Genomic DNA, 26,476 nt, shown 5'->3' with positions numbered 1-26,476 from the left:
ATTACTTCCCCCCCTCCCCTGTTTCCAACCAGACAACTTAGAAACATGCAATCCAAGGGATAAAAAGAACATTTTAACATATTGACTTACTGCACTGATTTTTTTTTCTAAAGACCATATCCAAATATATAATGTAGATGAAATATCCTAGTTATATTTACATATCAAATGGAGTATAAATTCCACATTTCTATCCAGATCATAGAGGCAGCTAGGTGGTACCATGGCTAAAGTTCTAGGCCTGGAGTCAGGAAGTGTCATCATCCTGAGTTCAAATCTGACTTCAGATACTTATTAACTGGATGATCTAGGCAAGTCACTTGACCCTGTTGGCCTTGGTTTCCTCATCTATAAAATGAGCTAAGGAAGGAAATGGTAAACTACTCCAGTATCTCTGCTAAGAAAACCCCAAATAGGGACACAAAATCTCCAACATAAGCTTACGCTTTCACTTTTAAAATCAATCCCATACTAGATAGCAGAATTGGAGTATTCTTGTGGATGGAAGAGAGCATTAGATATCCTGTCACCTTATCAATCATGAATATTCTCATCACTTCATCTGTACTATTTACCAACATCTTTTGCTTTTTCCACAGCCCCACAACCTGTTATGCAGCTCAGAATAAAGCATGCCAATGAATCCTCTCTGAGCATCATGTGGCTTACCCCTGCAGCAGAATGGGATAAATATGTCATCTCACTAGAAGACAGGGATCTCAGACTCATCCACAAGGCATTATCCAAAGAAGCCAAAGAATTCACTTTCACAGATCTGGTTCCTGGAAGAAAGTATGTAGCTACTGTCACCAGCATCAGTGGAGATTTGAAAAATTCAACGTGGGTGGAAGGAAGAACAGGTATTTTTCTCCAATATACTTTAATTCAATTCAGAGACAACAAAAGAACTCACATTTTTGCCTTTGAAGAATCTAAAGCCCAGTGATGTGTGTGTGTGTGTGTGTGTGTGCTATATACCAATTAGTTATCCTTACAGTGAAGCATCACAAGACAGAAATCTTAGAAAGATTTGGGGGTCTTCATGGATTGTAGGTCAATATAAGTCAATAGTGTGATATTATAGCCATTGACTGGACCCAAGATGGTGACATTGCTGTACCCTGTTTTGATCAGATCTTATTTGCCAAAGTTTTGGATTCAGGTACAGGTGCCTCATTTTAGGGAAAACATCAGTAAACTAGAAACATCCAGAGACAGCAATCAGAATGATGAAGAGACTTTAATTGAGCATATGAGACTCAGTTGAAGGAATCTGGGTTTTTAGACTGAAGAAGAGGAGACTTAGGGAGCATTCTAACTTTTATATGGAAAAGACATTAGACTTTTATTAGATTCCCAAGGTCATTATTGGACAGCTAGGTGGAACAATGGATAAAGTGCTGGACCTGGAGTCAGAAAGATTTATCTTCCTGAGTTCAAATCTGAACTCAAACACTTGGGCAAGCTACTTCACTCTGTTTGCCTCCATTTCTTCATCTATAAAATGGACAGAAGAAGGAAATGACAAACCATTCCAGTATCTTTGCCAAGGAAACTCCAAAGGGGGTCATGAAGAGTCATATGTGATGAAAAAAAATACTGGAAAACAAAGATCATTATTAGAAGCGATTAGTAGAATTTGGAAAAGGCAAATTTGGTCTTTTTTTAATTTTTAAATTTAATTGTTTTATTATACTTTTAGGTCTGCATTCTCTGCTTTTCATCTCCTTTTCTCCCTCTAACCCTTCAATGAGAAAGCAATAAAAATAAAACCCATTACAAGTATAGTAAAACAAAACAAATTCCTGAGATGATTGTGTCATAGATGAAAATATATGTGCATCTTTCTATCAAGAGGCATATGGGATATTTCATCATTAGACTTTTAAAATCCTGATTAATATTGATCAGAGTTCTTAAGTTGTTCAAGATGATTTTTCTTTATGATATTGTTATCATTGAATAAATTTTTTCCTTGGTTCTGCTCACTCCGCTTTAGTCTTGATGTAAGGATGTAAGGAAATTTTTTTTTCTAGGAATTGCAGCTATTCAAAGTGAAGTAAGTTGCCTTAGAAGGGAATCCGTTTTCCTTCACTAGAGGTTTTAAAGCAAAATTTGGATAACCACTTATTGGAAATATTGTAGAATGTCTTTTTGGTCAGGTACAAGTGAACTAGACTAGATGACCAATGAAGTTCCTTCTATTTCTGTGGTTATATATTCATCATCTTTAAAACTAGTTTTGCTACTATCTAACTTTGTAACCTTAAATAAGACATTAATCTTATATGGATCCCAGTTTCTCATCTATTTAATGAAAGTGTTGCACTTTCATTATCCAAAGAATAAGGTTTCATATCCAAAGTATCAGGTTCATTCTTGCCCTAAAACTTTCAAGAGCCTAGTATAGACACTACCATAGAGTTGAGCGGTAGTTGATTGAGTCAAAAAAACTTTTCATCAGGGTTCTTTCCATTCTCAGCTCATAGGATCATAGATTTAGCACTGTAAGGAAACTTGGAGACCCTCTACACAAACCCACTCATTTTTATATATGAGGAAACTGACCCAGAGATGCTGTGATTGCCAGTATCACACAACTAGTGAGTATCTAGATTTGAACCCAGGTCTTATTTTTGTATAAATTAAATAGGTTAAATTCTACCAAATGTATATAGATTCTCTTTGGAAGTACAAATATAGATACAGATATGGGTCACTTATTTGAGGAAAAGTCTAGGATTTTTAAAAATTCTTTGTGCCAGATGGTATAATGGATAGAGCCTTGAGTGAGGAAGACTTGAGTTCAAATTTGACCTTCAGCACTTACTAGCTATGTGATTCTAGACAAGCCACTTATCTTCATTTGCCTCTAAATACCAAAAAAAACAGGTGGATAGAGTGCTAAACCTTTAGAACGGGAGAACTCTTGGTTTGGGGTTCTAATGTGACAAGAAATGGAAAAAAAATTCAATCCTCCCTACTCAAGTCATCATGCCTATACTTAGTTGTTTATAAAGTGTATCCCTCAAAAAGATTATATTCATTCCTTGAGAACAAGGGCTGTTTTCTGTTTTGTCTGTGTTATCGGGTCTTATACAGACCTTTGTAGATAGCAGGTGTCTAATAAATGCTTATTAGATTGGATTGTGTGGTTAAGCTATAGAGGTTATATCAAAAGTGATATCCTTTCATTACTTGAGTTATGTTTATAATTTAAAATCACTCCTAAGAATGCGCCTTTATTTTTGAATCTTAAATCATTTTGAGTTCACCTAATATAAGCAACATTCAGAAGCAGAAAAGCCTTCTGTGCCAGGACTGGTTTTCCATATGCCACAGGAAGTAAAGCTAGGCGTTTAAAGCAGAGAATTTATTTTTAGTACTTTTTAAGCTTGTCTCCAATTTGATTCATTTTTTTGTTGTTATTGTTGAAGAACTCCCTTGGGGTGACTAAATAACATTTGTTTTGTCTTCTCTTTGTTTTGTGGAATATTTTCTTTTATTTCAGTGCCTGCTCAGGTGACTGGCTTGAATGTGTTTAATCAAGGGACAACCAATAGTTTATTCACCAACTGGACAAGAGCACAAGGAGATATTGAATTCTATCAAGTCTTACTAATTCATGAAAATGTTGTTATTAAAAATGAGAGTGTGTCAAGTGAGACCAGTGGCTACAGCTTCCATTCTCTTAAGCCTGGTGGCCTCTATTCAGTGGTGGTTACAACATTCAGTGGAGGGATCTCTTCCCGACAAATGGTGGGAGAGGGGCAGACAGGTAAGAGAAGGGGGGAAAATGTTTGTGAAATCTATATATCTGAGCTCACAGGATCTGAAACTATCTTAGTAAAAAAAATGTATTGGAGTAGCTAGGTGGTTCAGGGGACAGCTAGGTGGTGCAGTGGATAGAGCACCAGCCCTGAAGTCAGGAGGACTTGAGTTCAAATTTGACCTCAGACACTTAAAATGACCTAGCTGTGTGACCTTGGGCAAGTCACATAAACTCCATTGCCTTGCAAACAAAACAGAAAAGAAAAGAAAAGAAAAGAAAAGAAAAGAAAAGAATTGCTGAATCTTGAAATCCTTCAAAGATAGAAACATTATCCCACAATCTCTGAAAAATGGTGATGGTGATGATGATGATGATGATGATAACTTTGAGCTGATAACTCAGAACTATCCAAGAGAGATCTGTGGCCTTTAAAACAGTTAGTTGGCAACTAGAATACTGGGCCTGGAATCAGGAAGATCTGAGTTTAATCCAGACTTAGATTCATATTATCTATGTGACCTTGAGCAAATCATTCAACTTCTGTTTGCCTCAATTTCCTCAATCCACAAAATGAGCTGGAGAAGGAAATAGCAATCCGTTCCAGTATCTCTGTCAAGACAACCCCAAATGGAGTTACAAAGAGTTAGACACAATTAAAAACAACTTAACAACATAAAGGAGGAAAGGGGGCTAAGAGTGAAGAGTGTAATATAGAGTGAGTTTTCTAAAACCTTCAAGAAAAGTGCCAGAAATCATTTATGAGCATTTGATAACCACTTGCTGTGTAAATCACCCCCATCCAACTTCTTTTCTTTGAGCTGTTTATGTTCTACCTGTCAGAAGAGCTGGATTTAAACACCCTCCAATTTCTGAGGTTATACATATAATGAAATAAAAAGCCCACTCTTAGGAAAAGTATCTTCCTGGTTCTTTGGTCTTCTTCCATATTATTGATGTGGAAAGGGAGATTATCTCCATTATATTTGGCCAGAAGTAGAATCAATAACATTCAAAAACCTCACACATTTACTTATAATTTTTATACTGTTCATAGAATGGAACATATTTTGGATTCCAAACAATGCTTGAATAAGTTAAGGTTTTATGTTCTGGTTTATTCAGTTAAAAAAAACCCAACACCCCTTTGAGGAGAATTAATTTCCAAAAATGTTTAATAAGATATCATATCCCGTTATACCACATAGAGCCCCCCTCCACTGACTCCATCTCTCCTGGGATATTTTAGATTTGTGCAACCTTAATCACCATCCTTCAACCTTTCAAACATGTTTACAGTAACCAGAAATGAAAATTACCAAATACTTTGTGAGGGTCTGGACTCTCATTGACCAGATTCATTCTTAAAGATTTCTCAACAATAGATCGAATTCTAAGAACATTTCAGAAATGGTTCATGGTAAGCCTGGTATCAGAAATTTCATTACCTCTACAAGTATTAGACTAACATTAGACAAATAATAAACATAGAACAAGCCTGGAATCAGGAAGATTTATCTGACACTTAGCAGTTGTGCTCCCTGGACAAAACACTTCACTCTATTTACCTCAGTTTCCTCATCTGTAAAATGAGCTGGAGAAGTAAATGGCAACCTACTCTAGCATCTTGCCAAGAAAATCCCAAATGGGGTCACCAAGAGAACAATTGGACAACAAAAAAGTACAAGAAAAAAACTATTATTCAAGCATCTTTAGGAAATCACTATAATCCCCTCTTTTCAGGTAAACTTTGAATTTCCCTTTCTACTCTCCAGAAGGTCACTTCATATTCCTGCCGACACTCAGTACCAATTAGGTGAATTTCTTTCTTAAGCACTACTCTTAGACATCCCAGTATTGGTTCAATATGTTTGCCTCCCTAAAACCTAATTTCTTACCTTGCTATGGGTCCACATGCTCCCTTTCCCCCATACTCTTAAGTCTTTGTTCTCATCTCTTACTCGAGTCTCTAACTCTTCCATGCTCCATTTCTCCCACAGTCTGTGTAATCCCTTTGCTGCAATCCTTTGGCATTCACTTCTTTCTTGTGTCTCTGTTGTTCAGTATAACTCTCCAAAAACCCTTTTCCAGAATGCAACAATCACCATATTCCATCTACCTAGTCATAGCATAGAAGCATGACCTGCCCTTCTTGTGATTTTCTCTCTTAGCAATCACTTCTCAGAGATTTTCATGGTATAAACTCTAGGGGGTGGGGTTTCAGTCTGGTATATAGGAGAAAGAAAGAGCAGCCAAATCATTTCATAACTATATAGAATTCTCTTGGCATGATAGCTATACATATATTAAAAATATGTCCTAGTCCTAAAATATAAGCAACATATTCTTTTTATTTAATATTTTATTTTCTCCCAATTACATAGAAAAACAATTTTCAACATTCATTTAAACATTTTTTGAGTTCTAAATTTTTTCCCTCATCCCTTCCCTCCACCAATTGAGAAGGCAAGCAATTTTATATGTTATATATGCACAATCATACAAAACATGTTGGCCATATTGTGTAATATAACATAGATAAAAAAAATCAAGAATAATAAAGGAAGTAAAAAAAGAGTATGTTTCAATTTACATTCAGACTCCATCAATTCTTTTCCTGAAGGTAGATAGAATTTTTCACCATAAGTCCTTCAGAACTGTCTTGGATCATGCATTTCTTAGTCATTTGCAGTTATCATCATACAATATTGCTGTTACTATGTACAGCGTTCTTCTGGTTCTGCTCATCTCATTTAAGCAACATAATCTTGATGAATCAAATGAGTAGCCATTAACTCTCCCAAGAGATTATGCTAAACCAATTCAGAATGTTTTGTCTCTAGCCAGAAGTCAATGCATAAATTTATACCTAGGCATTTAATCCATTGGTCATTTAATCATAGAGTTGGAATTAGAAGGTAGGTCTTCTGAATCATAGCCCATGCATCTTTCCACTCAACTAAGTGTGGTGCCAAAGGAAAAAAAGGAAAAGAAAGTTTCAAGAAAGGGGGTGTAATCTATATTACTAATTTCTTTAAAGCAAACAATTCCTAGAAAAATCATTAACAAGGATTAAGACCTGAGTTCAAGTTCTGCTTAGGCAATGGTGTGTTTATAAGTATTTATTTAACAAGCAGCTCTCTTGAGGGAGGGAGATAAATATTCACCACACGTTTAGGTTTAATTTTCATTATTAACATTTTCTCTAGCACTTTCTCAAATTTGGATGATCAACAAAACAATGATTTTCATTTGCTGGTTTCTGAGATATAAATGTTCATGGTGAAAATGTATGTAATATGTTACTGAAATCACAAATCCGGTGTATATTCCTATAAACACTTGTTGGTTGAATTGACACCTTGTCCTATGATAATGAGAGTTTCTGTAAATTTTGAAAATATCCAGATTCTCTGAATATCACAAGTCTGTTTTTTGAAATATCCTTGTGGGAATTTAAGCTGATTTTTTCCTGACAGGCAATGATGGCAACAATAAACTGGGGATACAACGTTAAAACAAATGAATGGCAATATTCTTCTAGTGTGTATTAACAAATGAAATATAACAGGTGCTGTAATTATAGCATCTGATAAGAATTGACCCTTATTTATAATTAATTAGCCACAAAAAAAGTTACCATGCTTTAGCATCCCATGTATAATCCTTAAGGTTTTTGATTTTCTTGCTACCACCAGGGGGCAGGAAATGTTTTATTTTGGGGTGAGGACCTTAAAGTCCACAGTATGAACTTCACAGAGCACTGACATAGGATTTTGAGAAAAATCATTCAATTCTTCATAGTTTACCATAGACAATATTTTCATTTTATCTATGTTTTTAATTTGCTAAATTGTTTAAGCACATTTCTAAATCATATATTTTTTAAAACCCCCATTCTTAGAATATTTTGAAGCAGAAACAGAAAAACAATCACTCAATTTAAAATGGCAGGAGTAACATCATTTTATTTATGCAGTGGGTTATCTCAAATCATGAGGCAAGTGGAGACCCATTAAGGATATATAGAGTCAGAAAAATTTTAGATCTTAGATAATTAATAAATAATCATATAGTATATAATATAAATATATAATTTTATTTATAAACATATGCTTATATATATAATTTTATTTATAATAAATAATTTTATAGTTATAATATATAATAAAAATTTTATGGTTATATATAAAATTTTATTTATAATAAATAATTTTATAGTTATAATATAGTAATAATAAATTTAATTATATATTATATATAATTTTATTTATAAATATATACATCAAGTATATATAATTTTATTTATAAATATATAATTATAAAATCCTGGGCAAACCACTTAATCTTTGTCTGCCTCAGTTTTTTCATCTGTAAAATGGAAATAATAGTAACATCAACCTCCCAGGGTTATTGTGAGGCTCAAATAAAATGGTGTTTGTTAAGAGCTTGGCAAACTTTAACGCAGTATTTAAATGCTAGTTATTATTTTGTAGCCCCAGGCTTTATCTGAGTTGACCTTGTGACTGACATAAGCATTCCAGTGTTCTAGAAGATAATTTGGAATCTTATGTTTTCCTTTAATTCTTATGTGATCAGATTAGATGCCAGGAATTCCTGTTGCTTGGTGACAATGACATATTATTAATTCTACTCATGCTTTCTCTCTCTCCTTTTTTTTTTCGTCTCAGTCCCTTCTAGTGTTAGTGGAGTAACATTGAATAATTCTGGTCGGAGTGATTACCTCAGCATTTCCTGGCTACCAGCTCCTGGAGATGTAGATAGCTATTCTGTGACTCTCTCTCACGGTGATAAGATTATTCAGTCTCTTGCTATTGCAAAATCCACCAATGAATGCTCCTTCAGCTCCCTTACTCCTGGCCGACTGTTCAATGTGACCATAACAACAAGAAGTGGCAAATATGAGAACCATTCCTTTGGCCAGGAACGCACAGGTGAGGATGTATGGAAAGACAGATGCTTCACCTCGGTCCAGTTATTCATAGTGCTCCTGGGATTCTGATCCTGGAATAATTCTGTGGTAGTGTCTTTGAGGGACTAATAACAGCTGGGCCCGCAAAACTATAATGAAGTCAAGTGAAACTGTTCATTCTGGAAGAGAGAAAAAAAAGCTCAGGGATGAGCTGTCCTCAAATATTGTAAGGGCTGTCTTCCAGAAGCACTTTTATTATTGTACTGTTCTACTTATCCCCATAGGGAAAGAAGTGGATGCAATGAAAGGAAATTGAAAAAAGGGAGATAATAAGTTTGATATGAAGAAAAAAGTCCTAACAATTAGTTTACATCATCTCCGAGATATTCTCCAATTCTAAGCTATGGTGATTCTGAAAATCCTTTTGACCTTCGAAACTCCTTGAGTGGCCAAACTTCTATTACTTTGCCACTTACAAGGATCACAGACATAGACTTCAAGTCTATAAACTTCTCCCTTCAAAGTCTATAAACTTCTCCCTTCAAGTCTATAAACTTCCATTATCATTAAGTGGAGTTCAGGGATTTCTTCTGAAGTTCTGTGATACACGTAGAACTTTAAATAGAGACTTTACACCTCCTTTTCCATGGGGTTAGGGATGGAGATAGGGATGGAGATAGGGATAGCCCTGGAAATGAGGAGAGGGATGTGAATGGGGACTGAATTAATTATTTCTCTGTAGAGTTAGGAATTCATATGGAACTCCAAGATTAGGAAACACTGTCTATGTAGGTAGGCACAGTCTTAGAGACTTGCCCAGAGTGCAAAGAGGTTAAGTCACTTCCTCTGGATCACACAACTAATATGAGGCAGGCAATTCACACAGACATCAAGATTTTTGACAAAATATCAGCAATATCTTAGAAGTCATGGTCCATTGGAGAACTAAAGAGCTGAATGATGACTACTTACTACCTGGGTAACCTTGAGCAAATCTCATAATTTCTCTGAGCCTCAGCTTCCTGATCTGTAAAATGAAGAGGTTGGATTAAATGACCTCTATGGTCTTTCATTTCCAAATCTGTGATATTGTGTTTGTTATGCATCACAAAGAGAAAAGAAAATTAAGCATCATTTTATATAATATGCTAATTCATAGAGATGCAAAATGACAATTTCTAACCTCAAGAAATATACTATTTAAGAAAGTGATATATGGCATGTACACATATTCTAAAGATGAGATACTTGTCCCTTGCCCCCAAGTCCCTTCTCTAAGCATATGCCAAATATAGAAAGGGACTGTTAAGGCAGCACTTAGCTAAGAGCTTAGTATGCCAAATCTGGGCTCATTCTCCTTGGCAATGTGGCTTTGCTTTAATCATCTGCAATTAGTACATTGCATAAATGATCTTCCTAAGTTGGCATCAACTTTGCATAAAATCTTTCATCCTGAAATTTAGGTAAATCTTCCATAAAACAAATATCTTGCTTTCTCCATATGATTAAGAACCCTAGAACTCTTACAAAATCTCTATTGATCACCTAGAATATGTAATATGCCCTGAGTTTACAAAAATGTGAAGGATGGGGTGAGTTTACAATATCTAAAAATAAATTAAAATAGAAATGAAATAAAATATGTGATAATAAATAAAAGTTACATTGTGAATTCTTTTTGTTTATATATAAAGTCATATTGTCTTCTTCATTAGTGTTAGCTCCTCCAAGGCAAGGTCTTTTTTGCTTTTGTCTTTGTATCATCAGTACCGGCAAAATGCCTGGCATATTGTAGGAGGCCAATAAGTGCTTATTATTTGATTGATTGATTGATTGATTGGATATCCAACATCATATGTTTAGTGCTAATTGGATAGTATGGGTGCTGGAAGTATTCAAAGAGGGAGATGGCAGAAGCTAGCATGTAGAGTTCATTTTTTTAAAAGATAGCCTTCATCAAAAGAAGCCTACAAGCTGTCAACAAAACATCTTGGCATGGCTCATATTTCAATTTCTTCTCAATTCAGATCTGTCACTTTATTCCACCCCACAACATGTCAAACACTTTTTAGGTGATGATGCTGATGGTGATTATCCTTCATTCTCAAAGATATGGTACCTAGATATTCAAAAGAAAGGATGTCTACCCTTGTCCTAAATGCTCAACACAGACTCAACATGACCTGAGGGAGATGGAGAATGATTGAACACCCTCACATGAATTAGAGCTCAGTGAATCAGATCTGACTTCATACTCTTACCTCCTTTTAGCCATTTGTACTACATTCTTCTCACTATAATAAATATAAAATGCAAGTCATGCCATCATTCATTTGATGTCATGATTTTCTTCAACTACAAAGCACAACATATCTAGGAAGTTATATAATTGTATCTATGATGGAATCATTTTATAATCCTAAACATAAAATTAATAATAGCTTTAATATTGTAGCATTATGTTTTAGCTAGGCATATGCCCTATTGCAAAGCAATAGTCTGGTAACTATGAGTTACCAGCTACCAGATTTAGATCCACTGAGATCCCAGAATTTTCATCATCATCATTTTCATTAGTATTAATCATCAATTGGGAATTGTAATATTCATTTACATGCATGGTGCTGTGATAGGTGTCCTATGGGGGCTATTGAAACAGTGTGATAAAATAAGCATTAAACTGATTTAATGCATTAGTCAGAGGGTCCTGGCTCTGCTCCTTACCATTGCCTCACCTCAAGATTCAAATATCATTCCCCATTAACTCAAAATTCAGCACCTAGTGAAAAGACTTCAGGGCCTTAGGGCAAAAGCAGCATTTTCTTGCTGTCCCCTGTTTCCCATCAGGGTGGGAGCCACCATATTGGTACTGGATGCCCTAACACTCTATTCACAATCCCTGCTAGTTTCTAGACTCTCTATCTGCTATCTCTCTATCACCTGGGGTAAGTCACTTAACCTCTCTTTGCTCATTTTCTTACCTGACCAATGAGAATATTACACTATAAGTTTCCAGCTCTAAATCTATGATCCTCAAGAACTTTTTCAAGTGTCACTATACCAATCTCAAGGAGTCACTGTCAAAATCTTCGTCTTTTAGTTAAGTTCAAACCTAATAAGAAATTAAGGGAGAGTTACCTATGCTAGCCACTTCTGTTTTTATAGATCAAAAGTTCTGAGATGAAAATGGACAGTGACAAATGTAGACCCTTGTCTGTAATGTGTTTCTATTCAGAACCTCTAAACTTTTAATGACTCTTCTTCTCTTTCAGTGCCTTCCAAAGTGCAGGGACTAACTATTAGCAACTCAGCCAAGAGTGACTTTTTAGAGGTGTCCTGGCTGCATGCCATTGGAGACTTTGATCATTATGTGGTTGTCATCACCAACAAGAACAATTCCGTCCAAACCAAAATCATCCCCAAAACTGAAAATGAATGTGTCTTTTATAATCTTGTCCCCGGGCGTCTCTACAGTGTCACTGTTAGTACCAAGAGTGGAAGCTATGAAGCCAATGAAAGGATGAATAAGAGAACAAGTAAGTTTATTCACTGGGTAATCTCTGGGTCAGAACTTTGGTTCTGAGTTGAATGATTGGGTTTACTCTTCAAGGGCCTCTCAGCTCTAAGAATCTTTAACTCATCTCCCCAACAGAGTTCCCTCTGGGAATGTCATCGAGTGCTTTATAAATCTTTGTCATTACTATTGTTATTATTGTTGTTCAGTTGTTTTCAGTTCTATCTGATTTTTCAAGACTCCATTTGGTGTTTTCTTGGAAGAGATACTGGAGTGGTTTGCCATTCTCTTCTCCAGCTCATTTTACAGATGAGGAAACTGAGGCAAATAGGGTTAAGTGATTTGCCCAGTGTCAGAAGTCAGATTTGAACTCAGGAAGATGAGTCTTCATCATTCCAGGTTCCGCATTCTAGCTATTTCACTAGCCCTAATTTAATTACTTGTAATTATTCAGTATTTCAAACCCATAAACAGTGGGAGTTCATCATTTCATCTGAGTGATTATAAGATCATAAGGTCACAGACCACACTGGATGCCTTAACGTTCTCATCACAATTCCTGCAAGTTTCTAGCTCTGGGATCTGTATTCTGCTTATCTGACCAATGCCTCCCCATAGTTTCTCTGTTCTGTCTCTGTCTGCTGTCTCTCTGTCCACTGTCTGTGTCTGCTGTCTCTCTGCTGTCTGTGTCTTTGCCTTTTTCTGCTGTCTCTGTCTGCAGTCTCTGTCTATTGTCTCTATCTGCTGTCTCTCTGTCTGTGTTTGCTGTCTCTCTGTCTGCTATCTGTCTGTGTCTGTTGTCTGTGTCTGTCTCTGTTTTCTGTGTCTTCTGTCTTTATCTGCTCTCTGTTATATCTCAAACTGCAGTCTCTGCTGTGTCTTTGCTCTCTCTCTCTCTCTCTCTCTCTCTCTCTCTCTCTCACACACACACACACACACACACACACAAACACACAGACATACATACAAATATGCTATATCTCTGCTGCCTCTCTGACTGCTCTTTTGGCAAATTAGTCACTGTCAGATGCCTGTCTCCTGTTCTCCTTGTGGTTCCCCAGTCACAAATAATCAACAGGCACTTATTAAGCACTTGCTGTATGACAGGCTCTAGAACTGTGGAAATTTCAGAAGCAGCCCAACCCTGAAATCTTCCTCTGGCACCTGCCTGCCATAAGTTATATTCTTCTCATTCACTTCCTGCCATTGACAGTTTAGCATTTTACAACTCAATGATGCTAAAAAAAAAAAAAATTAAGGGCACAAGGTCTCCTTTTATTAAAATCAGCACCTTCTTAATAATACCTTGCAGCTTGTGTACCTGAGAATTTGAAGTGGTAGTTTGAGGGGATCTAGATTTATTTTTTGCAAATACACTTCAGAGGCAGCATGGATTATTGGAGAAAGTACTAGACCTGGATTCAGAAACACCTGGTTTCAAATCTCACCTTGTCACTAACTAGCAGTAAATCTCCTAACTTCAGTTCACTTATATGTGCAACGTGTACTTTGTTGGTTTACTATAATGATCAGATGAAATGATATGTGGGAAGTGCTGTGTAAGCCTTTTTAGTTTTATTTTTGATATAAATATATTTATTTATTTATATTTGAATTTTACAATATTTACCCTTATCTCACTTCCCTCCACCCCCCACAGAAGGCAGTGTTAGTCTTTGCACTGTTTCCATGCTATACATTGATCTAAGTTGAATGTGTTAAGAGAGAAATCATATCTCTAAGGAAAAAAATAAAATATAAGAGATAAAATTACATAAGATAGCAGATTTTTTAAAAAATTAAAGGCCATAGTCTTTGTTCAAACTCCATAATTCTTTCTCTGGATACCAATGGTACTCTCCATCGCAGATACCCCAAAATTGTCCCTGATTGTTGCACTGATGGAATGAGAAAGTCCATTAAGATTGATCATCACCCCCATGTTGCTGTTATGGTGTACAATGTTCTTCTGGTTCTGCTCATTGCACTCAACATCAGTTCATGCAAATCCTTCCAGACTTCTCTGAATTCTCATCCCTCCTGGTTTCTAATAGAACAATAGTATTCCATAATGTACATATACCACAATTTGTTCAGCCATTCACTCAATTTCCAATTCTTTTCCACCACAAACAGAGCTGTTATATTTTTGCACAAATGATGTTTTTACCTTTTTTCATGCTCTCTTCAGGGTATAGACTTAGTAGCGGAATTGCTGGATCAAAGGGTATGCACATTTTTGTTGCTCTTTAGGTGTAATTACAAATTGCTCTCCAGAAAGGTTAGATGAGTTCACAGCTCCACCAACAAAGTATTAGTGTCCCAAATTTCCCACATCCCTTCCAACATTGATCATTGTTCTTTCTGGTCATATTGGCCAGTCTGAGAGGTTTGAGGTGGTACCTCAGAGATACTTTAATTTGTATTTCTCTAATAATTAGTGATTTAGAGCAATTTTTCATATGACCATGGATTGCTTTGATTTCCTCATCTGTAAATTGTCTTTGCATAACCTTTGAACATTTTTCAATTGGAGAATGGCTTGTCTTTTTAAAAATTTGACTCAGTTCTCTGTTTAGTTTAGAAATGAGTCCTTTGTCAGAAATTCTAGTTGTAAAAATTGTTTCCAATTTTACTACATTTCTTTTGATCTTACTTGTGAATATAATTCTTAAATAAAATTTGTAACAGCAATAGCAATTAGCATCTCTACTGAGCTTTAAAGTTTGCAAGTCGCTTTGTAAATTCATTTCATTTGATCCTCACAACCACCCTGGAAGGTAAGTGCTATCATTATCTCCACTTTGCAGATGAGAAAACTAAGACAGACAGAGATTAAACTCAAATCTTTCTGACTCCAAGGCATTCTGTAGCTGCCTAGCTACATCCCATGATGGATCACTTGTTGGGTGGTTCTTGAAAGTTCTGATAAATCTGTGGTTTTATCCATGTGACTATATCCTCCACTAAACCCATCAGTTGTATGCTTCCAGTTCTCATTGAGTCATTCTGAAATTCTCTGTTCTCTCCAGTCCCAGAGTCTGTGAAAGAGTTAACGCTTCGTAATAGGAGTACGGAAGAGCTACATGTCACCTGGGTGCGGGCTGATGGAGATGTTGATCAATATGAGATTCAGCTTTGCTTCAATGATGTGAAGGTCCTCCCTTCCCTTCACCTTGTAAATACTGCAACTGAGTATCGGTTCACATCTCTAACCCCTGGTCGCCTATACAAGATTCTTGTTTTGACAATCAGCGGAGATGCACAAAAGTCAACCTTCATTGAGGGATTAACAGGTAATTAAAAATGAGGTTCTTCAGTGTGAGCAGGTCAAGAGAAGAGATGTGGAATAATTACAGTAGAGGACTAAAGGACAGGAGGAAATATTACTTGGACTAAGAATCCAACCCTTAGAGCCCAAATGAGAGAAATTTCATTTTTTAATTCATTTATCTCTTTAACTTGAATTCAATGCAATAAACTTAAAAGGACCTTCATGAAACACTATATTGAGTGAGGTTTCCATGGAAATAATTAATAATGTAACCATCTTCTGAGAGGCATTATCTCAAGCTTAATAATCCTACTCTAAGCTTTAACTGTTCTATGACCTTGTATATTTCCTTGACTTGGGATGCATCAATTTGACTATACAGAAAATATGAAAATAGGCAATTTACTACTATGTAGTAAAATGTTTTAACAGCCTAGGAGGAAAACTGGGTTGTATGTGAAATGCAATATTATCACTCACTGGAGGAAAGAATTATTCAGGGTTAGTAGGGGTATAGATAAAATGCCTGAGGTTAGTAACTTCAGAGGTGGGGAGGCCAAGAAGTAGCAGAGCATTATAATAAAAAAGTCTTATTAATTACTCATATTTTCCACATCTAATCCCCAACTACCAGAAACGTTCCTAAGTAATATAGTTGTCCCTTCTACTTTGCAGGGTTTAGGGGGATGCCCTTTGCAATGATTTGGAAATTCTATGTAAAAAATTTTGGCCCTCCCTACATACCAGAGAAGTCTGAATTTTTTCTTGTTTCTTCCTGGGGCATTTGCCTTATTATATATTTTGAGTTAAGTATTTGATCATGGACTCTGTGTCATCTGTTGGCCTTTATATTTCATCTGTGGCTTCTACACAACTCTCTCAAAATTCCCATTTAATTTTTATGCTGATTCTAGATAAATCAAACTCAAATGGAGCAAGTTGCAATGTGAAAAGTATAAGCATATAGTTATTAGACCATTTAAAAAAATAAAGCCACACATCAGGATGGTTCTTCTGCATTTCTGCCAAAGGCCAGATGAGAACAAAGAACCTTATGATCAGAAGAGGAAGCATAATTTTAAAAGAATCAGTATTGATATCAAGATCAAATGAAGGGACATTTAAGGGTAGTAATCAAAAGGTGATAAGAGAAAAAAGAGATGATGTTTGATCTAGACCTTACACTTTGAAGAGAAAGTGGACAAATAGGTGGAGAGCATGAAATGAAGGGGAAAACAGGGTGAAGTTTTTTAATATTATTTTCCCCAATTAAATGTTAAGACAATTTTTAATATTTTTTATTGTGTTCAAAATTTTCACCCTCCCTTTCCCCTCCCTAAGATGGTAAACAATTTTATATAAGTTATATATGGGCAATCATATAAAATATATTTCTGTATTAGTCATATTGTGAAAGAAGAACTAGAAAGGCTGAAGTTCTAAAAAGGAAATAACTGATCAAAGGATAGTCTTGTTGTTATTTTTAAAATGTGACCAAATTCTTTCTTAACTACTCAAAAGGCCATTTCCTTTCAAAGTTCTTCCTTTCAAAGTCCCAGTTTCTTTTTGCGTGTCAATTTGAAACCTAATAGGGAAAACAATGTGCTCAGTCTACTCCCAGGAAGTAGAACAACCTGAGTAATACAAGCATAGGGTAAAATGCCATGACAAATCTTGCTAGACAATGAAGAAACTGGCATCAGTCTGGAGGAAGTGGATGGGGTTCTGGGAGATCTAAAAATAAAAGAGATTTGCTTACAAGAAGTAGATATCTCTTCCAGGTAACTGCCATTGCTTTCAGTTTACCCCAAAGTCCCCTCAACTGGCCAAAGGAATATGACCACTCTTGCTACTAAACTTGAACACCTGATCTCTGAGTCTCCCCTCTTCCTCATGCTTCTATCTATTCCTTCTGTTTGATCTTACCTAAAACTCCACTGCCAACTTAAAAGGGGGCATGACACGAGAGAGAGAGAGTCTGCTTGTCTAGGTGGAACACTGGATGGAGGGCTGGATATACAGTCAGGAAATCCTGAGTTCAAATGCTCTCTTAGACCCTAGGCAAGTTATTTAATCTTTCTCAGTCTTCATTTTCCCATCTATAAAAAGGAAATAATTATTGCCCCCTACTTCAGAGGGTTGGTGCAAGGGTAAAATGATTTAATTGACTTAAAGAACCTTATATTAGAGTGCTATATAATTTTTTTTCTTTTTCTTCTTGTTCTTCTTCTGGTCATTGTTCTTCTTCCTCTTCCTCTTCCTCTTCCTTTTCTTCTTCTTCTTTTCTCCCTTCTCTTCTTCTTCTTCTTCTTCTTCTTCTTTCTTCTTCTTTCTTCTACTTCTGCTTCTGTTTCCTTCTTCTTTCTTCTTCACTTCTCTCTGAAACAGTGCCTTCTATCCCTAAAATTAAGGGGTTGGATTAAATGTTATCTAGGTTGCCCTCCATCTCTAAATGTATATAATATTTTGAAAAAAAAAACAGATCAAACCAAAACATGTTATATTTATTTGGGTTCCCACAATGGAGCTGAGAATTTCAGGAGATCAAACAATAACATGTAAACACTTTGGATTGAAAGTATTTCCGGTCAATTTTCTAAGTTTGTTTCTTTTGATTTTTTTTCCTTCTTTTTTCTTTTTCTTTTTCCTTAGCTCCCAGTCCTGTAAAAAATATACACGTTTCTCCTAATGGGATGACAGATAGCCTGAAAGTGAATTGGACACCTGGTGGAGGAGATGTGGATTCATACACAGTGACAGCATTTAAGCAGAACCATAAAATTGATTCACAAACCATTCCCAAGCATATCAATGAACATTTATTTCACAAATTAGAAGCAGGGGAACTATATCAAATTGTGGTAGAGTCTATCAGTGGTTCCTTGAGTAACCAGGTTGTAACCCTTGGTCGAACAGGTAAGTGTCAAAATGAACAAAGGACCTAAAATGTTAACTTATGGTGGGGAACTGGCCCTCAAAGTTTTCTTGAATAATCTCAAAATTTAATAAAATCATAAAACATCTAAATGCATAGAAAGAAAATTTTTTAATTTAAAAATGAATTTTTAAATTATTACAATAATAAGAATTATTCATATAGTTCCCTCTCATATCTATCTCCTTTGTAGCTTTCCTTATTGTTGAAAGTTGTATATTAGAAATGGAAATTTAATTGTTAGAATGATGTGGTTCAATGAATAAATGAATGAATTATTAGTGCTCAAATGAATTGTCAAAGATGATAAAAATGTAGGTTCTAATAATAATTTAAGTCGTGTAACTGTAGGTGTTTCAAAATATTCTTCTTAGTTAAAGAATGATTTTCATAGAGGTAAAAATTTAGTCCTATTACACATACACATCACAGTTAAAGATAAATTAGCTAACAGTCAAAATAAAGTAATAAGAAATACCTAATTCCAGAAATTATACAGCTACTTTATATGAGTATTGTATGTGATTTTATACTATATTACATTATTTAATTCTATCATATTAATATATTTACATATATTATATTCTAATATTTATATTATCATATTTTATTACTTCATAAAAATATGTCATACTTCTATTTTCAAGCTTATCCATTAGTTTGCAACTAAATGGTTTCTGAGATCCATTTCAATTCTAACATTCAGTGATTAACTAATCCAGTTATTCTTAAGGAATTCATATAAACAGATTTCTGCCTTGATTAGCATCCTTCTTAAATAAAAGTTTTATTTCTTTATTTTTCACACCTGAAAAATTCTTGAAATACTAACAGCTTACTTGTACAACTTACCTTGAGAATATACATGTAGCAAGAAGCACAGTTCATTCATTCATCAATAAATCTCAAATATTAAGTTCCTAATTATTTGTGACTAGAGTTCAATTAGAACCTAAAGTTTTGGTAGAATTCTAGAGTCTCAAAAACCTTCAGGTCCCAAGATTTTCACCAATCTTCCAATATTTCCCAGTGCCAATCTTTATTTCTTCTTCTCTGTATATCAGTGGTCTAAGCTTGTGTCTAAATGATAAAATAGAAAACTGAAGTAGTTATCCAAGTAATTTAGACCAACTTTTCTCTAAAGTCCTTCTCATGTTTATGAAGGATTTATATTTAAAATAAATATGAATATATAATTATATGAAATAAATATTTGTATTTATAATAAAATGTTATAAATTACAACAAAGCATACATTGTTTTTGTTTCTTTGTCCATCTAGTCACATTTTTTTTCTCAATTAATTATTATGCTTTGGAAGATCTAACCTAATCTGGTTCCCTTCCCCTTTGGTTTTGATAATTGCAGTGCCTGCAGCTGTCCAGGGATTATATGCAGATAATGCATACAGCAGTCACTCACTGATAGTGAATTGGCAAGGAGCAGCTGGTGTGGCCGAGAGATACGATATCCTGCTTCTAAATGCAGAAGGGACTTTACTGAGCAACAAATCAGAGGTGGCTTCAGCAAAGCAACACAAATTTGAAGATTTAGTACCAGGAAAGAAGTACAAGATACAAATACTAACTGTCAGTGGAGGTCTCTTCAGCGTTAGGGCTGAAACTGAAGGTCGGACAGGTAATTAAAATGGGGTGGGTATGTGATACAGAGGATAGAGAATAGGGCCTGTAGTCTGGAAGATTTTCCTAAATTCAAAATATGATCTCAGATATTAGCAATGTGACCCTGGATAAATCACTTATCCCTGTTTGCTTCAGTTTCCCCTTCTGTAAAATAAGCTGGAGAAGAAAATGGCAAACCACTCCATTATCTTTGTCTCAAAAAACTCACATTGATTCATTAAGAATCAGACAACTGAACAATAACAATATCTTTTTAATGCTGTTCAGAGAGTCAAGAAGACCAGTTTTGCGACCCTCACGGACACATTTCTAAAACTAAAATTATCCATGAGATACAAAGATGTGAGGTGACTAGAATGCCAAAAAGACCTATTTCTAGCCTACGAAATATACCAGCTGTATGACCTTGAGGAAGTTATTTAATGTCTCAAAGCTCTAGACAAATTTCCAAGATTATAAGTTTCAAAGAATGCATTTGTGTAGAGAGATTCCTTATCAAGGACTTCTGTGTCTTTTTGAAAATTCAAAAGGCCAGTGTCTATCTCCTCATCAACAAACCTTGGTTTCAATAGGTTGAATTTTGGTCTCACCAAAGACTTTATAAAGGTGTTACATGGGAAGATCAGGGATGAGTGTCTGAAGCAAGTTCATGACTTAGGATACCATTTGTAATTGAAGATCTTTAGGAGACATGAATGTGCAATATGTCTTATGGTTCTCGAAGGAAATGCCCACACCTACAAGGCCATTGTGTGGATGCTCATTGATTGCTGCTCACTGGTAATTGATATTAGGGTTAGGGGTAGGTCTTCCTGGCTTCAAAACCCACTTTCTTTTCACCACCACCACCCTACCTCCCAATAGATATTGATGACTTTGGTATTCTAACAGTCTTTCCAATTTATGATTCCAGTTCCAGCAGCTGTGACCAATCTGAGGATCACAGAGAATTCCACCAACCACCTAGCCTTCACCTGGAAGACCTCTGAGGGAGAATTGAGCTGGTACAACATCTTCTTGTACAACCCAGATAAGACCCTTCAGGAGAGAGCCAAGGTGGAACCTGGAGTCCAGTCTTGTGCTTTTCAGAACCTAATGCAAGGCAGAATGTACAAAATGGTGATTGTGACTCATAGTGAGGAGCTTTCAAATGAATCGTTTATATTTGGTAGAACAGGTAAGCCCCTCCTTCCCCCTGCCAAAGCAGCAATATATAATAGCCAAAATGTTAATGAACTTATCGTTTCTTCATTGGCATATGCTTTAGTACTCAGAGAATATCTATTTGATGGCATTATAATTTAAATATGCATGTGCATATTTTTTTTTAAAAAAGACAAATGACTCTTTTCCTCAACCATGAATATGGGTATAATTTGACCTTTAGGGAAAAGTTGTAATTTTATTGACAGAAGAATATCCAGTAAAGAAACTCCTACCAATGCATATTTGTAACTTCCCTGCAACCAAGAGAGATTGGCCAAGGTCTTGCCCTTATTTGTACAGCCAGTACTGTCTGTGGTTATTGTTATTGAGTCATGTCTGACTCTTTGTTGGAACCATTTGGAGTTTCCTTAGCCGAGACATTGGGATTGTTTGCCATTTCTTTTTCTAGCTCATTTTACAGATGAGGAAACTGAGGCCAAAACTTGCCCAGGGTCACACAGCCAGGAAGTGTCTGAGACTATATTTGATCCCATGAGTCTTCCTGACTCTATCCACTATGTTCTCTAGTTGCTCCAATATGTGTCAGAGACTTAGCTTAAAGCCAAGTCTTCCTGTCTTTGAGTCCAGATCTCTGTCAACTGCCCCATGGTGTGATAGCCCTACTTTATAGGGGTCTCTGTCTCTGTCTCTAAGTCTCTCTCCTCTCTGTCTCTCTAAACATACACATATACACACATACATGTAGAAACATGCACACACATTCAAACAACACAAATTTATACACAAATTTACATATTCATATGTATGCACAAATATATACATCTGTGTGTACAGTGCACTGTCACCATGTGCAATATATACATGTATACATATACTAAATAAATATATGCATATATGTATATAAATACATACTCTTTTATGAGGCACTCTCCCTGTTTTTCTGACTCTGGTTGGTTGCCACTCCAGTATTTTAGTTTAAAATGAATCAATCTTTACTGATATTATCAGGAACTCTCTGATTCACTGTTGGCAGGGCACTCCCCTCCTCATATATCTCCTTTCCTGTTTTCCATCAGCACAAACCTCATATAAAATAGGCAGAGAAGAGGAGAAACTGGGGTGGGGGGGAAGAAAACAAAATGAGAAGGCCAGAAATGAATGTCTAAAACAACCTGATGACTAAGAATTCATATGTCACTGAAAATCTTTAGGAATCATAAGTGTGTAGGATATCTTCTCATATTTTATTATCTGTATATCCTTGTAAACTAACAAAGGCTGACTTCACTCCTATATCCAAACTGGGGATACCATATTGACTCATTACTATTATTATTCCTCCTCCATTTGGGGGTGTGAAAGTGGGAGATGAAACTCATCTTAAAGGCAGCTAGGTGGCCCAGTGGATAGAACTGGAATGGGAGTCAGGAAAACCTGGGTTCAAATACAACCTCAGACTCTTACTAGCTATGTGACCATGGGGACATCACCTCTCTTTGTCTCAATTTCCTCAACTATAAAATGAGAATAAATAACAGCACCTACCTTGTTTGGGAATCAAACAAGATGATATTGGTAAAAGCACTAAGTACAGTGCCTGAAGCAGAGTCCATACTATAAAGAAGCTTATTTCTCATCCTTCCATTATGTAGGTAATACTTTGTAGGTTGTGATTTCAGATGCTTGTCAAAGGGTCCAAAAGAAAGTTCTCCCTAGGGAATTTGAAAAGGATGTGGAGGTGGATGGGGAATCATTGGGTTCCTTTGCTGAATGATAAATGGTGGGGCTATTTTTAATTTTTTAATTTCACTCAGTGTATATATGGTTTTTATTTCACTGAATTAACCAGATGTTTTTGCTCAAAGAGAGGGAAAAACCTTTTGTTTCTGCAATTAACAATAATTATGAAGTGTAAATGTCCCTGGGAAAGGTGACACATTCACACTAGGATATAAATGGCTGATAACCAGTCAGTCAGGAGATTATTGAGTTGATAACTGGTTTTGAGAAGGGGCTAAGTAAGGAAGGGAGCCCTGAATGTCTAAAGATTAGTTAAAATAGAAGCAGAGGAGAAAGGGAAGAGTGAATAAATAAAGACAAACATCATTTGCAGCATGCATTTCTCTTGGGCAGATCCTGTGAAAACATTCAACTCAATGGGATTAAACATTTCAGGTGCAGAGTAAAATCAATAACCTGTAGTATGTTTAGAGCTTTTGATTTTTCTCTCAATATACCATATGTACATAAGCTTTGAGATGGGAAGGAAAGATCAGGATGCCTGCCACTCAAGCTAAACTTCATGAATGTAGTCCCAGAAGCTTTTGTTTAGCACTTTTGTGGATTAAGTAATATTTTTTTTCTTTTTGCTTCAGTCCCAGCCCCAGTGAACAATCTCAAGGGATCCAACCAGAATATGACAGACAGCCTCTGGTTCACGTGGAGCCCTGCTCCTGGGGATGTAGATTCTTATGAACTGATTCTTTACAATCCCAATGGCACAAGGAAGGAAAATTGGAAGGCAAAAGACCCCACAGAGAAGCATTTCCATAGCCTTGTTCCTGGGAGAAAGTATACTTTGAGTGTGGTGACTCATAGTGGTGACCTTACCAATACCATCAATGCTGAGAGCAGAACAGGTAAGATGCTCATCCTCCATTATCCAAGCATCCATCTGAACTGAAAGCAGAGGGGGTAAAGTGCTCAGCTGCCATTATCCAGGGGTCCAACTGTCCAAAATGGAACCACCATATGAGACATCTTTGGAGACAGGATTATGGGCATATGAACACTTAGAGAGATAAGGACTAAACCTGTGATATCATTCATCCCTAGATGCAGACTAGTACCTTCTCTTCTAATCTTAGAGCAGGGGTGGGAGACAAGGGCCATTTCAATATTTAGAACATCTATCAAGGGCTATATTTGATAAACATTTAATTAATCCCACCCCTAAAAAGCTACCAGATTTATTGAATTTTGAATCCCACCTGCAGATGCCTTGACAATGCCAGACCTATATGACCAGAGCTTCCCTGCCCCTTTCTTAGAGAATTTCTTGGGCACTGAGAATTTAAGTGATTTACCAAGAAAGACTTGAATCCAGGTCTTCCTGAGACTGAGGCTAACTCTATTCACTATTCCCCAAAGCATCTCATTAAATTTTACTTTAAAAGTTTCCAGACAAGAAAATCATTGAGTATACTACTCAGAATCAACCCAGTTTACCATTTGATGCTACTGTACTACACAGTCTAGTGCCAGTTTACCTTTCTAGATTTAGTTCTCATTACTTCCTATAATTACACACTGTAATCTAGAAGAATTGGCCCATTTCTCCCCATTTAATCTTAATACCTTTGTGTAGGCTGTACCCCTTACCTAAAATAATCTGCTTCTTCCTCATCTCCATCTCTTTGGATCTTTAGCTTTCTTCAAAATTCAGCTTAGATGCTACCTCCTATAGAAACCTTTTCCTGGTTCCCCCCACTAACTAGTGTTGGTTTTTTTAATTCCTAAAATGACCTTGTACTTACTCATCTGTGTAAGTGTAGAAAGTAAACTATTGGAAAGCATGGTTCAATTCCCAGACCCATAGTACTTTTCAATAGTAGAGTCAAACCAATAAATATTTATTAAGGATCTTTTTCTGTTGCTGCCAAGCACTGAAGAGCTCACAATCTAATGAAGAAGACATAATATGAAACTGAAATATTAAAATTAATTAATATTAATACCTACTAACTGAAATGAATTCAATGTTCACTTCCTTGTCAGAATGGTACTGTAAATATGAAGGGTACTAGGGGAACTACAAGAAAAGTCATATTTGTGGCATTTAGATACAACATATGTGTCATTCATTTATAAAACCCATACAATTCTTCACTCTCTTTTCTATACAGCACCAAGGCCTCCCAGTACTTTGTCCTTTGCTGATGTGGCAAACACTTCCTTGGCCATCACATGGATAGGTCCACCAGATTGGACAGACTATGATGACTTTGAGCTGCAATGGTTTCCAAGAGACCAACTCACCATCTTCAACCCCTACAGTAACAGAAAATCAAAGGGGCGTATTGTATACGGTCTTCATCCAGGGCGATTCTATCAATTTAGCGTCAGGACTGTGAGTGGTGAATCCTGGAGAACCTACAGCCAACCAATTTCTGGGACAGTGAGGACAAGTACGTCATTTTGGGGACCAGAGATTCTCAGGAAGTGGGGGTAGTAGATGCCATTTGATCATTCCAGCAGGGTTTACTCTAAATCTCCTGTTTGGTTTATGGAGGATTGACTTTGAATTCATAAGGAAAACAATGTGAGTTATAGAACTGTCTCATTTTTTATATCTACCATGATACTAAAACTAATCCACTCTGTGATCAAAATCCTTGAAAGATTGATATGGGTTTTGCAAAGCATTGACATCTGCTTTCTATAAGGGAAATTTTTCTCAAATTCTTCCTCCCTCCTTCTCTCTCTCTCTCTCTCTCTCTCTCTCTCTCTCTCTCTCTCTCTCTCTCTCTCTCTCTCTCTCTCTCTTTCCTCCCTTCCTCCCTTCCTTCCTTCCTCCCATCCTTCCTTTTTCCCTTCCTTCCTTTTTCCCTTTCTTCCTTTCTCCTTCCTTCTTCCTTCTTTCTTTCTTTTCTAGCTTTCTGTCTTTTATCTTTCTTCATTTTTCTTTCTTTTGTTCCTTTTATCTTTCTTTTTTAACCAAACTGTTTTGTCTTTCTTACCTTTGTTTATTGGAATGGTGTTTAATTTGATAAGAGTGTAATGGATTCATAAGACATATTCAACATCATTACCCAGTGGGTAGGAGGTCACTCAGTGCAGGGAAAAGGGGATTCTGAGTCAGAGGACCTTTGCTCAAATTCAGTGCTATCATTTACTATCTGTGTAACCCAGGGCAAGTTGCTTAACCTCTCTGGGTCTTGGCTTCCTTATCTGTAAAATAAGGAAACTGGCATCAATGATCACTAAGGTTCCTTTCAACTGTAAATATGATGTTTCACTTAGTAGGTAACTTCTTTACCCTATGGTATCTGGGGAGAGAGAGAGAGAGAGAGAGAGAGAGAGAGAGAGAGAGAGAGAGAGAGAGAGAGAGAGAGAGAGAGAAGGTAACTCTTAAAGAAAGTGAGTTGTCATCTATATAATGTGTCCTTTAGGACACTAAAATCTCATCTAACTAGTGCCTGGAAGTTCCACCATTAGTTTTGTTGTTTATGGCCCTTTTAG

General features: G+C 36.1%; 1 protein-coding gene across 2 annotated transcripts in view; it reads left to right on the top strand.

Annotated features, from left to right (window-relative positions):
* PTPRB (protein tyrosine phosphatase receptor type B) overlaps nucleotides 1–26,476 on the top strand; it is a 159,532-nt gene that overhangs the window by 85,403 nt on the left and 47,653 nt on the right. For both annotated transcript variants that reach the window (XM_074226144.1, XM_074226145.1), the window contains 10 exons: nucleotides 600–860; nucleotides 3,512–3,778; nucleotides 8,461–8,724; nucleotides 11,975–12,238; nucleotides 15,249–15,512; nucleotides 18,143–18,406; nucleotides 19,794–20,063; nucleotides 20,982–21,245; nucleotides 23,611–23,874; nucleotides 25,141–25,422. In XM_074226144.1, the coding sequence (XP_074082245.1) occupies nucleotides 600–860; nucleotides 3,512–3,778; nucleotides 8,461–8,724; nucleotides 11,975–12,238; nucleotides 15,249–15,512; nucleotides 18,143–18,406; nucleotides 19,794–20,063; nucleotides 20,982–21,245; nucleotides 23,611–23,874; nucleotides 25,141–25,422 (2,664 nt within the window). The remainder of the gene's footprint in view (nucleotides 1–599; nucleotides 861–3,511; nucleotides 3,779–8,460; nucleotides 8,725–11,974; nucleotides 12,239–15,248; nucleotides 15,513–18,142; nucleotides 18,407–19,793; nucleotides 20,064–20,981; nucleotides 21,246–23,610; nucleotides 23,875–25,140; nucleotides 25,423–26,476) is intronic.

The sequence above is a fragment of the Macrotis lagotis genome, chromosome 2 (assembly GCF_037893015.1).
Source record: "Macrotis lagotis isolate mMagLag1 chromosome 2, bilby.v1.9.chrom.fasta, whole genome shotgun sequence".
Classification (NCBI taxonomy): domain Eukaryota; kingdom Metazoa; phylum Chordata; class Mammalia; order Peramelemorphia; family Peramelidae; genus Macrotis; species Macrotis lagotis.
Note: the sequence above shows the minus strand (reverse complement) of the source record. Positions and strands in the feature narration are given on the sequence as shown.